This window comes from Siniperca chuatsi, linkage group LG10, assembly GCF_020085105.1.
Source record: "Siniperca chuatsi isolate FFG_IHB_CAS linkage group LG10, ASM2008510v1, whole genome shotgun sequence".
In the NCBI taxonomy this organism is placed as follows: Eukaryota; Metazoa; Chordata; class Actinopteri; order Centrarchiformes; family Sinipercidae; genus Siniperca; species Siniperca chuatsi.
This window is the reverse complement of record NC_058051.1, coordinates 6,934,926-6,952,229: the sequence shown is the minus strand read 5'-3', so window position 1 is coordinate 6,952,229 and position 17,304 is coordinate 6,934,926. Positions and strand designations below refer to the sequence as shown.

The 17,304-nt window shown below is 39.4% G+C and overlaps 1 protein-coding gene across 6 annotated transcripts in view; it reads right to left on the bottom strand.

The window, feature by feature from the left end:
• The window catches only part of hdac7a (histone deacetylase 7a), a 65,060-nt gene extending 48,042 nt beyond the window's left edge, over positions 1–17,018 (bottom strand). Inside the window, exon 1 of one of the 6 annotated variants that reach the window (XM_044212231.1) lies at positions 16,816–17,018. In XM_044212231.1, coding sequence (XP_044068166.1) covers positions 16,816–16,834 — 19 coding nt within the window. In that variant the 5' untranslated portion in view covers positions 16,835–17,018. Of the gene's footprint in view, positions 1–996; positions 1,499–9,636; positions 9,759–16,815 lie in introns of those variants that run through there. The other 5 variants (XM_044212232.1, XM_044212234.1, XM_044212230.1 and 2 more) reach the window with 5 other exon arrangements.
• Positions 17,019–17,304: the final 286 nt, after the last annotated feature.

Sequence of the window (17,304 nt, the reverse complement as noted above, 5' to 3'; positions counted from 1 at the left end):
ATATTTATTGTAGGCCACCAGAAACTGTCCCAGAGAAGTTGTTGCAATTCCCACTGGCAGCCAACAGAGGCAGATAAAAGTCATAGATGACTTAATGTTCCTTAAAGTTTTGTATTAGCAGACTTGGCCATCTGCACAGTCTGAGATGTAAGCACCACCCATCAGGTCTAATATTTGACCCAGATCTGGATAGAAATACCACAAAATGTATATAAATAAAATAAAACACACAGGCACTCAAATGAGACTAATAAAGTAGAAAAGTAGTGTATGTGTGTTTTGAAAATTCTAATTAAATCTTTTCTCCCACCCCATTTCTGTGTGTGTGTGTGTGTGTGTGTGTGTGTGTGTGTGTGTGTGTGTGTGTGTAGTAGACCTGTTGCTGCTGAGCTCTGATGCTGGTTAACATCTGCTCAGCAGCAAAAAGCTAATTGGGGTCAAACACAAGAGTTAAAGTAAATAATATTTCAATAATATAAATGACTGATAAGGAATTACAGGTTTGTGGCCTCAAGCTGTTTCAACAAAACATTATTTTTTTCTGTTTATGAAGAAAATCACAAATGACGATATTTCTGCAGGGATTTACGGCTTGTCCACGGCACTCTGTATTAGAATGACTTTATCCTACTTCATCACGCTTTTATCTGTAAGCCTATAACATCCCTCTGGGGACATCGTGTCTATGATAAATAAGTAGTTAATAGTGACTTGGTAGTTGGAGAAACGTATGTATCACTATAAGAACGCTAAAATAATCCTATAGCGACAAAAGATAGTTCTTATTTTCTGACGCACTTGCGCGTTTCACTTTTGAGCGCTCGTGAGCAATTTAAAAAAAAGAGCAAACACCTGCGCAGGTAGCTTACCACCCATATATTTTCTTAGCAATGCAACACTCCGATATAAATACCAGCACATTTAACAAGTAAAGGACATTTAACGAACTTCCAGCTGTTTCCCACGTCAGACCTTGTCACCGCCAGTGTTGCCTACCTTGTAAATTAGAACCCGTTGACACCTAACAGGCTCTTGAAACAGTCTAAGTCCAAACACTTGAAGATAATCCAGCTAAAGAAGCCTTTGAGCATCCAGTAGAGCGAAAACCTGACGGGAGGTGATGGTGAGCTCCGCTGGTGTTGTCAGTAGACAGTACAGAAGAGGAGGAGGAAAAGAAAAGAGACTTATCGGAGGCAAGTTGCAAAAAAGAAAGTCCGGCCCCTCAAGTCCTGCCCCCTATCCTCCGCTCTCCTGCTGACAGAAATAGGAAGCAAGGCGGGCCCCACCAAAAATAGCCTTGACTTCACACGGACCTTCTGGACTATTGTTTTCCTGCACAGACTGACTCCCATTGGTTGCACACTGCATCCAATCCGCGTTTGGCTCCTTATAACTTGTACAACAGTCTTAACTTTGTTCCTTCAGTGTGGGGACTTGTGTCAATTAAAATATTAGCCCCTACACTGTGGCTCCATCTGCTGTCAAAAACCTCAAACCCAGTTCTGTAGCAGAGTGATGTGGTTCTGGGGGTCCTGACATCCTCCAAGGGCCCTTTGGAGATCCCCAGAAGAATGTGAGCCAGTTTGATGTCACTTTTCACACCGTTGAATGCTAGGGATTCAACTTCCCGTATTCTTTTGCACTCGACACTCCTGGACTCTTAACATTTTCATGAGTAAATGTTTTCAAAAATTACAAATAGCCTGTTTCCCTCAGTATGTTATTTTTGTCCGGGTGAAACAGCATTTAGACCAACATGTGACACACAAGATGAAGCACACATTAGTGAGTCTGCTGCTTAAAAGCAAAAGAACCTCCATCATATATAGTACTGACTTGCAATGGCCTGGTTTGTAATATACTGCTATTATTTGTCCATTGTATTGGTTTCTAAGCTTCTAACATACAGTAGAATAATGTAAACAGCAATTGACTAGTCCCTTCAAATGTCTATTCAGATTCAGACCGGTAATGTAGGCAGGGACAAGAAAATCTCTGATTACAGTCATGTACCAGTGGAGCTAATGTCTAGCTAATGTCTAATTAAACCAATAGCATTAAACAACAAAATTATTTTGGTGGGGGTGCACCTTGAAACTGGTATACGATAAAAGTTTCTGCACAAAACCACATCTATAAAGGCTCAAACATTCTCAGGACACAAAAATCTTCTCTTGAACCTGATTTGGTATCCTTTTTAATTTTGATTTTCTGCCAGCGAATATGTTTTCATGCCCATGACTGCAGTTATCTCAAATGGTACATGTTGCAATTTTTTAATACACAAATAGTTATATGACAGAATTACATGAGGAAGAAAATCAACAAGTGAACTTTACTGCAAAATAGATACTTTTAACACACCTTGTTGACTAATAACATAAGTCACAATTTGTTAAGTTTCATGCTAACAGTCATTTCATGAGAGCTTTAAAATGTGATTTGAAAGACTGATATCCCATTTTTTAAAATTCTTTCAATACATTTAACACCACTGCAATATTCTTTTTAATATAATGTAAAAACTTGCATGCTTCCATTTGGTGCGATCAACTTATACACCATTTTATTGACAACCACACTAAAGTGCTGCGTAATATATCTGCAGTAGAGACCAAACAAGTACATTGAGAAATAACTCTGAAAGGACTCCTGAACATTGTTTTCACATCCTCAACAACAGTAGAAGAAGGCTGTTGAAAGGGCCCTCATGAGGAAATGTTTGGAATAGTTTCTGTGGGCCTAATAACAATGTCATATATTGTTGAGCTGATTGCACAAATAGCTATACTCGCTACAGGACATTTCATTCACTGAAAGGCCTAAACCATGTCACAATAGAGTTGTAATCTATGAGAATAAAACTGCAACTAATTTGCTAATATATTGTAGGATTAAAGATTCTATCAGTATAGAATCAAAGCTAATTCAAATCTGTTATGAAACAAAACACACCCCTGTACTGTAATATTGTCAGTGATTGGTCTACTCAGCAAAGTGGGGAAAAAAAACAACTTTGAGCTATTGGGTTAGCAGATCAGTTTTAAATATTGCAAAGGAGGATTGGTCAAAGAAGAAACAGCCACAGTGAGCTGTTAGGTGAAGAGCAGAGTGCTCTTTCACTGCAGTTTGTGTGAACCAGAATACCTCCAACATGTCATTTAAGGTAAACAACAGCGTTTATTGTGCTGTCATGTGCTATGCAAAACAATTTAGCTAGATCTGGAAAACCAGATCTAATTGTGGTCGCTCATGGCACGGAGTGGATACATATGGAAAAAGGCCATTTGATTTATGTAACCATGGAATGCACAATCCCTGAGCACAGTCAAAATAAGTAGGTATGCTTGTTCCTGTTCAACAGTTAACAATAAATAATTGTCAAGGACGTTCTGCAGTAATTTATTGAAAATCTTGTTGTAATCAAGTGCACAGTGTCATAAAAGTTATTGTGTTTTATTTTGCAGTTACACACCACTTCAGTAACTATAGATACAGTATCATAAAAGAGTCATAAAAAGTTACAATATCCCCACTATAATTATAAACACACTATCATTATATTATTGTATTTTATTTTACAGTTATAGTATTACAACTGTAACTAAGAATAAAGTAACCCTACTGTAGATGGGTTTTTTTTTTTTCCAGTAAATTACTTGTCAATTGCTGCCAGTTAATTACTGTGGAAATCACAGTAGATTTCTTACAGTGTGCAGTCAAGACTCTAACATATTGTATTTAATGCATGTTCATTCAAAGATCCATAGATTTAGGGTTCTAAAGAGACCCTACTACAGAATGACTGAGAATCCTCATAGGCAATACATGAGGAGGAAGCTCTGAGGTAATAGAAGATTTGCCAACAGTTACTGTAAAACCAGGGATGTGGTGGAACAAAAAGTAGCCATAACCACCTTTGTATGGTGACATAAAAGACTTCACAGTTAGTTCAGTTAGAGAAGTCAGAAAAAAAATTGCTGGTACAAATCTTTACTTGTTGTTGTCAGACCACCTAGCGCAGGGCACCCCAAGCCCATGTAGGAAGTAGGGCGTCCTGTCTTTGTAAGCCACAGTGTTCAAACACACATGCATACACACGCCTACAGTACATATGTCACTGTGATAGCTTACAAAAAACTAAACAGCTACAGTAATTATTCATGGCTACTGTCTTAAAAATAAGTCCCTATGAAATAGTCATTTTTGTAAATATGACAGAGGTCCTTAGGTACTTTTTTGTCCACCTCTCTCCCTTCCCTGTTTTTCTTACTTTTTCTGAAATTAACTCTCTGCATAGTACAGTTTTAAAAATTTTTGAGGCAGAAACTGACATTTACACATATTAGTTTCACTAGCACTTCTCAGTGTTTTTCCCCACTTTCAACCGCCCTTTTGTTTCCACAGAGCACAAGCGTATGTGTGCGTTTTATCCTTTTTTCCGATCTCAGCGTCAGCCAGGTCAACAACTGATGTTTCAGACCAATATTGAAACCAAGAAGCGTGCGTCTGTCTACTGCTGGTGGAGCTCCATCGTCCGCTCGTTCACCCTCGGGTGCCTCTGTGAACAGGGGGAACCCAGCACCGTTCCCAGAAACCCTCAATGTGTGGGTGTATAGGGCTGCATAACTGTGTGTGTGTGTGAGTTTTCTGTGTGTTGTGATTGCATGTGTCTATGTGCATTGACATAAAGTGTGTGTGCAAGCATATATATGTGTGTGTGAGTGTGTTTATGTGCACATGTGTGCACTTGTGTGTGTGTGTGTGTGTGTGTGTGTGTGTGCATGTGGTTAGTCCATTCAATTACACAATCTACCATGCAGTCTGAATCACATCCGGTTTCGAGCTGAAAATAACAAAACCACAGGGTGACAGAAAAGCAGCACAGCAGGCAAACGCCCACAGGCAGAGAAGAATACATACATATACACAAACACATACATACATACATATATACATACACACACACACACACACACACAGAGAGAGTCCAACACTGGTCAGTTAGTATTTTCCACAAACAACATCTATTTTATCTAAAAAGAGCTTTCCTTTGCAGAGTTGGTGTCTATTTGCTTGTTTCATCCTCTGATTACTGAGATTTTAAACTAAAATATTTTTCAAAAGATTGTAAAAGCCTCCACATGGTGTATGAAACTGTATGAAGTCACTGAAAAATTAAATTGTTCTAAAATGTACTAGCCCATATATTAGGCCAATATTGACTTTTCATGAAAAACGAAATATTGGCCTGTCTAGTGCAAATACAAAGGAAATCCCTGCTAATTAAAAACTGTTACAAAGAAGGTGTGGTCAGTATAAAACACTTGAAGCTACAGAACAGCTTCAGTGCAAAAATGTTCAATCAATATCAGTTTTTAGAAACATGATGAGTCAAATCTTAAAACCGTAAATTATACTAAAATGACGCAGTTAAAACCAGTCAGTCTGACATATGTAACTTTTTTGTCAGGACTATATGAGGCAGGATGTGGTCAACATTGTGCTACATAGTTGCCTCCCACCTGCAGAGATGTGCTCCTGCTACAACACAACATTTGACATAAGAAGTGATCTTTCACAAAATACAAAAGTGTCTGCAAAACTAAATTGAAATCCTCACACAATGATGGTCAGAGGAGGGCTGTTTGAGGGCTTTCAGAATGCATAAAGCAGGAGCAAGTAAAATGAAGGTTATTTTGTGTCCAGTGACTAGAGCTTTTTTGGAACCAAAATGTGTCTGTGTAACCAAATAAAGAAAACTGTCAAACAACAAAAACTGGCATGAATGTCGGGTCAAATTCTTAATCGATTTTCTCATTCTCACTCTTTCTTTCATCAGACAGATTTTACTATTTTATTCAGGCACAGTTCTTGTACTATGGCTTCTTTTGTTAAATAAAAAAAAAAATCGGAGAAAAACATGCTTACATTTCTCAAAGTAAGCTATTGAAAAAAAGTATCATTTTGGCATAAAAACCAAAACCAGGTCATATCAACGTTTGAAATTTTTCAAACGATACTAAGGGCTTAACTCATGACACATATAGACACACATATACATTCCTGATATCAACTCGAGACCATCAAATCAGAAATCAAGAAATCCAACCAAATTACTCTTCTTTCCGTTTCCTTTAAAATGTCTCTATTTTAGTAAACGGCATATCAGCCTAAAGCAGCTGGCTTATGGCTTCAATTTACAATCTGTGTCTGTTGCTTCAGTTCTCCTTAGTGGTGCAGTATCTCTGTGTGTAACATATTGAGGTAATACAAATAGGAATCTGAACACAATTTGGGGCATCTGGAAATTTACTGTCAAATAAAACTTAAATTTGAACTTTTTAGTAAATTTATGATGCATTCAAATACATGCAGACACAAAGAAAAATATACATTTAAACATACTGAAAACATATTACCCACTTAATTATGAAAACTGCTGGGCTTTGTGAGGGCGAGTGTGTGTGTTGGGTCGCTTGGTTGAGCACTGAGCCTTTTCTGTGAACATTTGTGTGTCTGATACCTTATCTCCCATGTGCGGGCAGTGTGTTGTTGTTAAAAAACACAACACATGCGCTTGTATAAACATGAATGAGCCTGTTTTATGTAACAAAGAAGGGTATGACCCTTATTTCCACTAATTATGAAACACAGTGGTATCAGTAAGCTGTTTTAACACAGTTAAAGTACAAGCATACAGCCACTATTTGTGAAATGGAATAAGTGGGCATGGAGGTTTTAGAGAGAAGAAATGAGGGAGAGAAAGAAAGAACAAGTGATTAGAAAAATAAAGTGACTGAGGAGGAATAGAAGAAAGTCAGAAAGAGAATAAGAGAAGGTGAATGATAGAATCAGTAAGAGAGGGAAAGAAGGGAAAGAAGAAGAGAGATAGGTTGAGAGAAACAGAGAGAGAGGCTGAGAGCACTGTAATAATGTTTGGCCTTGGTCTGCCAGCGGGGTCCTTCCCCTTAAGAAGCCAACAGGAATGCGAGGAATGCTGCATGAGAAGAAAAAGAAGTAGCAGAGGAGAGGGGGAGAAACAGAGGAGGATGATCTGAAAGAAAGAAAAGCCAAGAAGGAGAAGGAGAAGGAGGAGGAGGGAGGAAAACAGGGGCTCAAGAGGTAGATGAAGATAGAAAGAGGGAGACAGATGATGAAGGCTGAGAGAAATATGAGGGGGTAGACACTGAGGAAAATACTTATTATCTTTAGCGGGCTGAGAAAACACAAGAACAAAGAAGATGAAAATAATATGGTTGGGAAATATTTGGGAGGAAAAACTTAAGCTCTATTTGTGTGTTTTTATTTTTGTGCATGCAGATATTCATGTATGCACGCAACCATGTGTTTGTGCGTGCTTATACTGTATACTTGTATTCATGTGTGCTTGTGCGCGCGCGCGCGCGTGTGTGTGTGTGTGTGTGCAAGAGAGTATCAGGGTGTGGTCAGTTACAGTATTGAACTACACTTGAAGTTTTCAAAATGCAGCTGGGTTTCTTTTCTCAAAGTTTCTCTTTGCCTGTAATCTCAGTGCCAGAATTTTCACACCTGCAATATTCTACAGAAAATATTCTCTTTCATGTATGACAGCTCTTTCAGTAACGGTCTGCTTCAGTCTTGTGGCAGTCAGTTGATAATCATGAGATGCAGAAAGAAAGAGCCTTTGCACATCAGCATGTACACGCTCAAATCATTTGTGACCCTCCTGCTTCATGGAAGATAACTTGGAGGTTATTTAAAGCACTGAATGTTGCTATTGAAGAAAATTACACATTTCACCTCCAGAGACTGAGCTCACTGAAGACATACTTACAGTGCTGCCCTACAACACCAAAATGCAGTAACTACAAATTGAGTTAGCACCAGAATCTGACTTTTGGGCATTTGTCTTACCACACAAAACATTATTATACCATAGGAATGTATCATTTCTGTGAAAACAGTAACTGGACTCTTGTTTGGTAATCTAGAATTCAACCCATCACATTCACTGCACTGTCTGTCACAGAAAAACAGTCAACATAACAGCTAAAGCAAGAGGGCTATATCAAGTTAAAGCTAGCTGGTGAGACTGTCACAGCTAGCCTTAGCTGAACCTAAATTTACTTTATTGTTCCCCATATCTACAATCTGTGTTTGAAAAATAGTAATTTTGATCAGCTGACATCTGGTAATTTCTGTTGTTGTTTTCCCATGTAACTAAATACGATCATGGCTAAATGGAAAAAACAGCTAAACTAGTCCTGCAAGGTAAGTAGCCTAGCTTAACAGAGTAGCAGTAACTGCTGTCTCTGCTTTTAACTCATATACAGTCTATGTTTTAATTCCCGTAATTTGGTGTGTTCAATCTACATTTAAATCACATGTTCAATTTATTTATAAAATATTAAACTGTCGATTCATTTATTATGCCTATTTCAATATAATTAACAGTAAAACAGAGATGATTATTGCTGTGTGCTGTGGGGTGCCTCCCTCCTGCAGAAATGTTCTCCTGCTAAAAGACAACATTTGACAGAATAAAGTGAGGCTCCACAAACATGAAACTGTTTGCACGGTTAAACTGGAATCCTCACAGAATGACAGTCAGAAGGATAGATGCCAGCTCTCAGAATGCAATGGCAGGATTAGGGAAAATGACCGTAACAGATTTTTGTAGGCTACTGACTATGTATGTCTGGTTAAATTTGTAACCTTGTTTACTTATTCTTGTAAACAAGTTTACCAGTTTTAGCCTATTTTGTTTAGGCAAAATTCTTGTACATGCGCTTGTGTTCAGACAACATTTAACATTTGAGAACTTTAGCTTCTTTTGTTGAATGAAAAGAGGATTTTGTGGAATTACATTATGCTGTATACAGCACAAACACATATGGACATGACACAATCATGCATTCCACTACAGCATATTCAAAATGTTTCCACGGTAGGTATATGTGTGTGGGTGTGTGTGCATGTGAAAAAAGAGAGACGGAGCAACTGTCTGAACAAATGTCTAAAAAGACTAGCCACAGTGAAAGCCAATGTGACATGTGCAGTCCACAGAAACACAATGGACTGCTGACAGACATTTTCCACAACAGAGCAATGGCGTCATGAGTGCAGTCATCACTAACCAGTGTTGAGAGGTAAAATAAAGTAATGTGCATTTTTTGGGGGAAGGAAGAATAAGTAATATTACAGATACCAATCAATCACACACTGTAAATATTAAAATTAAATTGAGTGGTCCAAAAAGAAACTACAACTAGAAAGTAACTAGTGTCACCAATACCCTCTGGGAAGTGTAGTGCAGAAACAACACAGCAAAGATGGAGAAAAAGACTTGGTTGTATCCAGATGAATGATCGTTTGGACGTTGGATCAGGTTAAATTGAAAGAAACAGAGGTCAACCCCAGAGACAGCACAAACAGAGTGTATAATGAAGGGCTGAGGATCCTTTACACCCTAAGGATGTTTGGATTTATGGCAAGTTGTTCAAAACACAGCAAGAAACCATAGCAACCACAGGAAAATCCCAGAGATATCAACAGCACACACACACACACACACAAATGCACACACACACACACACACACACATATACATATACGAACCCTCAAAACGCAAAGTCAAATCAAATCAAAACTCACCCTTTTAACACCCACCATTCTGTACAACAACAAGCCTGAGAAGCGTGAGTGTGTGTGTAGGAAACACCCAGACAGGCCAAAAATAGTTCTACACTCTCGTTCCCCATCTCTCGCTTTCAGTCCCTCGCTCTCTGTCTCTTTGTCTCTCTCTCTCTCTCTCTCTCTCTCTCTCTCCCTCTCTCTCTGTGTGTCTCTTACTTGTGTCACTATAAACCATTGGTAGGAAAAAAAATAAGGTAATGTTCCCATACGGAAAATATCACCCACTTAAGAGCACACTTGAATGTGAGAATATCAGACTGAGTATATGATTAAGTGTATGGAGAGAATAATGACTATTTTGGCATAACTGTTGCAAAAGGGGAAACATAAAGCTTCTCACAAGAGGGAAACATTAGTAGGTTGAAATTTGTCTGTTTGTCTGACACATTAAGCCGATGAGGGAAGTCAGACATTCCTTGAGAATATCATAGAAAACGATAAAGTACTACTGGTATTTCTATTTTTTTTTTCATGTGTCAAAATGAAGTTAGTTCAGGATAAAATAAAATAACTGCTCACATGTTCTACATAGATCTTCATCGGGCTATATACATCTTTTTTCATATTTTTAGGATGCTGTCACACCCACAGATATTTTGCTTTGGTCCAAACCATGGTGGCAACTGTCAGTTTGTTTAGCTTCAGGATACCCAATTAGTGAAGCAGGGCTTGTAAACAAAAGTCACATGGACTCACAAGTAGCATGTTTACTGGACAGTTTTAGTAACCTGTCATCCTGCAAGGTTAGAGATTTATAAACAAATGTAATTGCAGTCTTTGTTAAATAAGCAAAGCACGTTGGCGTGGACTCGTTTCTCTGGCAATATCAACCTGAGCTATATTAAGCCAACTGAGTGTGTGCTTATAACTTGGGCCTCATTTCTTAGTTGGGCCTCATTTTCTTAGTTTTAGTCATCATATCTTTTTGTTACAATAACATTGTAGTCACTCAAGTAATTGCTGAGATCTGGGATTGTGCCTATATCCCTACAACAAAGTGTGATGGGGCAAGAAACATGCGTTCAGACAACCAAACAGATTGTAAACAAGCCAGCAGTTTAGCCAGATATTCTAAAGCACTTTACTTGGAGGTAAAAGTAAGTATGGTAAGTCTAAGTTGAACCAGGAAATCAGTCTGCAAACTATGATGGATAATAACCCGATCATCTGACTGCTCATGTTTTTTGCCCTGTCTGACTTCTTTTTAGCGATGTAGCCGCATTCCCAAATCGCAGCAATTAACTTGGTAAATATAAATTATTATTAAGGCTTGGTCACAACAGCAACATTTTGCGGGGAATTAATTTCATTTCAATGGAATCACAGCAATTAGTTGATATAACCAAACATACATGCAGATTAATTTTGCTGTACCACTATCTGGTGTGAACAAGCCTTTACTAATAGGAATGGCAGCAAAAACTACATTATATGAGTGGCCCAACAGTGGCTAACACATTTCATTCCATTTGTTTATTTTCTGTCATAATTTTGATATTTATTCAAGGAGGTTATGTTGTTTTTGGTGCAATTTTTATGTTTGCACTCAAGAATACTGAACAGGTTAATCTAATGAACAGTGTATGCAATGGGGCATGATATGATATGATGCTTTGGGCCCCTAAAAGGCTTGCACAGGCCCTCCTCACTGCATGGTGTTTACACCGAGATGTGACAAAGAAGTTGGCTGTCAGATGTCTACACCTGTCAAAAACCCAAATCTTGTGTTTTGGGTCGTTTCCTGTTATTAGATAAGATTGTTCAGACTGACAGACCACAGCACATTTTTCTCAGAAAAGCCTCACAATTTCTGCTATCTTTGTGTTATTATTTGGTGACATTTGAGTTTGTATGTTATCGTTCACGGGGGCAAAATGAAGGGAGAAACTAAAGGAAATGCTCTGGTTTGACACAGAAAATTCTTTACTCTCCAGCACACATACATCTAATACAAAACAGATCTGTTCGCCTAATAATGTGACACTTTGTCCAGTACAGCAGCCTGGAGCTGGCATGTGGTTCAATGCCTTGCTCAAAGACTCTTCAGCAGGGCAGGTATCAAAAAAACAGGGGTTTTCACCAGAGGTTCTGAAACCTTAAAGCAACTCCGAAACCCAAACCTGAAACGCATGCAACATCATTTTAGGATAACGCTCATTGCAGCATTAATATCTCACATAAGGTATAAATTTTCAATACTACAGCTGGATGGCAACGTATTCCCAGGGTCCAACATGCTAATATTAACGTTAAGCCTGAGTATATTTAAAATAGAAGGGGGATGTTTCACTGACACTGTCTGGCTAAGATAAGATACAGTAAGATAAACTTTATTGCAGGGAAATTTATCTTGGCTTCAGCCCCTGCAGCAAGTGAATGAAAACAGCAACAAACATCAGCACATGATGGAAACATCATACAGCTATCATCACACACTATAAAACACTTTATACACTCTCAGTTTGTCAGGTCATCAGGCGTACACATCTGCTATCTGTCTCTGTCACCGATGATTGATGAAAGTGAAGCTTCTCAGTCAGGAACTTGTGTTTTCTCTGGTGTTTTAAGTGAAAGGTTACACCTCTCCTCTCCGCTGTGCCCTCTGTGGGAATTCAAGAGGCAGAACGAGAGAGAGAGAGAGAGAGAGACAGATGGGTTTTCCTCACAGGATATCCTGTTCTAAGTAGCGCTGCTGGGCCCACTCTGACCTCCTCACCTCTCTTGACCCCTGACCCGCTCATAGTTTAGGCTCACATCTCCAACGTTTCCTAATCACCCAAATCTTTTTGTATTCTTTCGATTTTGCTCTGGCCTCTCTGCTTTCTCTCCTTCCTAACTCCTCTACCACACTCACAGGTGTCACTTTAATTCCCCCCTTCCTTTTCCTCTTTGTTCCTTTGTCTGCTCCCACTCAATCTACTGCCAGCCTTCTTCTCCCTCCTCATGTCCTCTATATTCTTCTCTCTTTCTTAGACCATTTGCCCCATTAGCAATAACCAGTAAAGTTACAGCAGTCATACTTTACATAAGAACTCATTTGGGACATTCAGCCATCACTTAAAAACCACACGTAAATACATGTAGCAACAACCATTACTTTAAGCGCACACTTGGCCAGAACCCTATTTACTGTCAACTGAATTTAAGGACTAGTCAAGTCCAGTTCTTCCAAAAAGAAATTAAAATCTTTACTTATCTTAACTTTTCAACTATGTTGATAATAGTTATTATTTGTTGTAAGTAAAAATGCCAAACATTAATGGGTGCAGCCTCTCAAATGTGAAAATGTGCTGCTTTTCCTTGTCTTAACATTACAGTAAATTGAATATCTTTGTGTTTGACTTATAGTTGGACAAAACAAGACATTTGATGACATCACCTTGGGCTTTGAGAAATTGAGAAATCTGACGTTTTATAGACTAAACGATTCATCTAAAAATAATCAGCAGATTAAACGATTATGAAAACAATCGTTAGTTGCAGCCCTACTTCCAATAGAATTTGATTTGATTTTTATTTTTAAAGGCAAATTAAAGCAAACTTATATTTACTGGAAATGATGCAATTATCTCATGCTATAAGTTTTAAAATAAATATATTGTTAATCCAGACATCGTTGCCTTTTGTTGCTTCCCAACAGCTGTTCCTCATGAATTTGATTAGTTGCCATCTGACCTCCCAGCATCATTGAAAAAACAATTTTTTGCAAATGGGTGACTTATGCATTAACACCAAGACTGGTGTATATATGTACTGTATGTCCAAACAATTTTATATTGTAACTTCAATTCTCAGTCCTGGCCAAAATGACTTAATGGCCTTTTATTGCAATGTATTGACATACCGCTACATAGCTACCTTTAGGATGCATCCATATTCCAGGTACAAATGACCATTTTAGCTACTTTATTGACCATCTGGGAAGTGTAGATCATCACATCACACTTGATAAGTTGTACTATCTATATGCTATGAACTTTAAATGTATTGTACAGTTGGTCAGTGACACAAGACTGCACCCACTGTTTTCACCCGCTTTGATCTGTTCACTTGTCACTGACTCCTCTTCCACCATATAAGGGCTGTTCAATGATCGCCGAGAGTGTGTTTAGAGAAACATTGTATATCCTCTTTGTTACTTTCCATGCAATCCTGTTCCTCCTTGTACAAAATTGAAAACCACACACAGGGCAACCACCACCATAATTATAAAAAAATAATTATTAAAAATAAATTTGACTACAAACAGGAGTAAGGCTGACTCTTAGGAAAAAAATCCATTAGGTAGCGTTTCTTGCCCTCAGACGCCCTATTCAAATCAAATCAAATAAGCTTTATTGGCATGACAGATCAGAAATCCGTATTGCCAAAGCAGTACAGAAAATTACTAACATTGACAGAAGATTAGCAATAAATATACAAACCTATGCAAATATCAACAATCATATCAAATACAATATAATAAAGGCATTAAATAACAATTACATTAAATGAAACTTATGACCATAGAGGATAGAAAAGTTGTCCGTAATGTATGGAAGGAATGAGTCCAGTAGAATAAAATGAGCTGTAATACTTTTATGGATGTAATCACTCAGAAACATTTACCTTAGAGCTTGTTTCTCTTTTTGTATGACAACAGTCAACATATTTTTCTTTGTCTTTTCTATTCTTTGTCTTCCCCCACTTTCCCTTTATGTCAGCCTCCTTCCCTCTCTGTCTCTCTCTTTCTGTCTCACTCACACCCAGCCCTCCCACCCTGCAGTATAACTGGAATCCATTAACTGATGAATGGATGTTTGTGTTTTTTTAAGCTCAACAGCACCACCCCCGACCTGCATGGCCAAAGAGGGTCATAACAAAACATTTGCTGTGATTAGAGGAATAATTAGCCAATCATCCTCTGACCTGCGAGCCAACCCTGAGGTCAAAGAGACACAGAGTGGGCTGCTTCCCAGGTGGTTTCCCATGAAAACCATCAGGCAGCAAAGATATAGTGGAGTCATTGTTTGCAGACAGGTGACACACACACATGCACACACACACATATCTCCATGTCTGCATCACGACTTCACTGTATGTATGCATGTCTTGGAGTGTGTGCTGCTTCCATTTGACTGTGTGTGCATGTGTGTCAGTGATGTGGATCCCAGCGGGCCAAGCGCAGAGTTTGCCCAGAGAGTCTGCGTTGGAAATCAACACTTCCTGCTTCCTGTGGCAAGAGGAAGTGCTACCATCGCTGTCCCCTTATCGCTGGATACACAGGCAGCGCGGAAGGAGGAAGGCAGGGAGGGAGGGAAGAGGAAGAGGAGATGGGGATGGAGGGTGGTTAAGCAGGCCAAACAAAGGGAGAGGACTAAAGAGGCAGATATGGCTGTGTCCACCAGTTTTTCTGTTTGTTTCTGGCAGTAAAATACCAATAAATCAGTAAATGATGATAGAAAGTGTATCCTACAGGCTTGTAGTGCATTTGTGGTGATGATGTACATATTTAGTTAATGATCTCTTTGGCTGCTTTGTTAACCAGCTGCCTTCATCTCTCCTCTGGGAGAATACAATAGCATTTGGCTATTGCTTGCTAGTTAATGTTAGCCACTGAACTGCAAGAAAACATTACATTTCACATGAATATAGCCTAGAAGCATATAGCTTCTTATAAATTATACATCATAGCAGTGCATGCAACCCAAGGGACAAATCACCCAGAACTTTATTCTCCCATGTATAACATCATCAGCACTTAGTTACATGTCAGAAGGATTGTGGGAGATCAAAGTAGCAACTAAGGTGACTATTTACAATTTAAATTACCAGTACACAAAAATACAGATTGATCTTGCATTATGTTGCAGGCCATGTAGAACAAAAATATATATATAGTGGACATGAACATGGATGAAACGAGGAGTGTCCCCATACTCTTGTAGTGTTTTGTAGCTTGCTGGCAGAACACAGATGAGCAGCAGGCAAGGAGAGAAGAGGAAAGAGACAGAGAGTGACAAGAAAAGAAAGAAACAAAATGCAGAAAGATAATGAAATGCAGCATGTGTAAAAAGAACAAATGCAAGAAGTTGGATGCATTTTACAGGTTGGGTGGATGGGGTGGGGAGTGGGAGAGGTGGGGGTAATGTTTGGGATCAGGGTGGGGAAGCTTTCAGCACTTGGGATTGTCCCAGATGGACACAAGCCGCTCCCTCCCTTCATAAACAGCCTCTGGCTTTTCCCTCTCCTCTCCTCTCCTCTCCTCTCCGTCACTCTTCTTTCCTTTAATTCCTGTTGTACACAACTCAGCTGCCACTTTGCAGGGATTCTGGGTCCCTCAGCAGAAAATATGAACAAATTGACACTTTCTGTTTTTTCCTCTTTTCTTATGACAATTTCATCTGTCCCCCCAGCACCAGCACCACTCCCCAATCCCTGCCATTTCCAAAGTCAACACACCACTAAATGCCCGGCTGACTCACTTCCACAGTGGGTGGCTCTGTTTCCAATTTTCTCACCACCTCAGCCAACCCACCACCTCTGAATAAAAGAGAAAACTTTTGTCCAGAAAACAAAAAAAGTAGCCAACTAGACATGCAAAAGGCAGATACATTTTTCCAAGTTGCTTAGTGTTAAAGGGACAAAAGCGTGCATGTAGATGCTGAGAGGAGACATGGGGTGAAACCAAGCATGCTTCTCCCACTTCTTTTGTGGCTCTGAAATGGTTATCGCTGTTTTCCTTCCTTTCTTTCTCTTTAGGAGAGCGTGGGAGCGCCCTCAGAGTGCTGCATAGAAACCACAGGGCTCATAACAACAGGAGGAAGCCGGTAACTTGAGTAACTTGGGTCGGGCAGAGAGGGGGATAAGGAGAAGAAATGGAATGGTGAGCTAAGAAAAGGAGAAAGACAGCAAGGAAAAGAGAAGCGTTTCACATCTTTACATGTCTCCACATCTTGAAAACGTGAAATTTGAGCTCACACAAATAGAGAAACAAAACCCACATTTACAAATGACTTGTTGCATTCCAGACAGCATTTCCCACATGAACACACACACACACACAAAGTGGAATTTTCACACACATTCGTCCCTCTGCAACCCCAAACACACTCCGCATGAAATTAGACAACTTTCCCAATCAGAGCGCTGCCTTACCAGTCTGTGGTGTGAACATTCAGCATTAGGAGTGTGTTAGAAAGTCCCGTCAGTCATTTTTACGTACAGTTCAGTCCAGAGAGATTGAGAGTGGTAAGGAGGAAACCCAAACTACACACACACATTATCAGTTCTCCCTGTCCAAGTGTTGAGAAAGTGAGGGGCCGCAGCAAAAGGCATCAGAGGGAGGGAGGGAGGGAGAGATCGAGGTAGAGAGAGAAAGAGAGAGAGAGATTAACCCCTCTGAACTGACTGGTGGACTCTCTCCCTCCCTCACACACACACACACAGACACACACACAGCAGTTGGTTTGCCGTATCACTGACTTCTTGTGTTGTCTCTCAAGTGCCAAGAGGAGGAAGGGAGAGCAGAGGGAGACCAGAGAGAATGTGTATGTATTCATAGTAATGGATGTGTGTATTGAAATGTGTGTGTGTGTGTGTGTGTGTGTGTGTGTGTGTGTGTGTGTGTGTGTGTGTGTGTTTTGA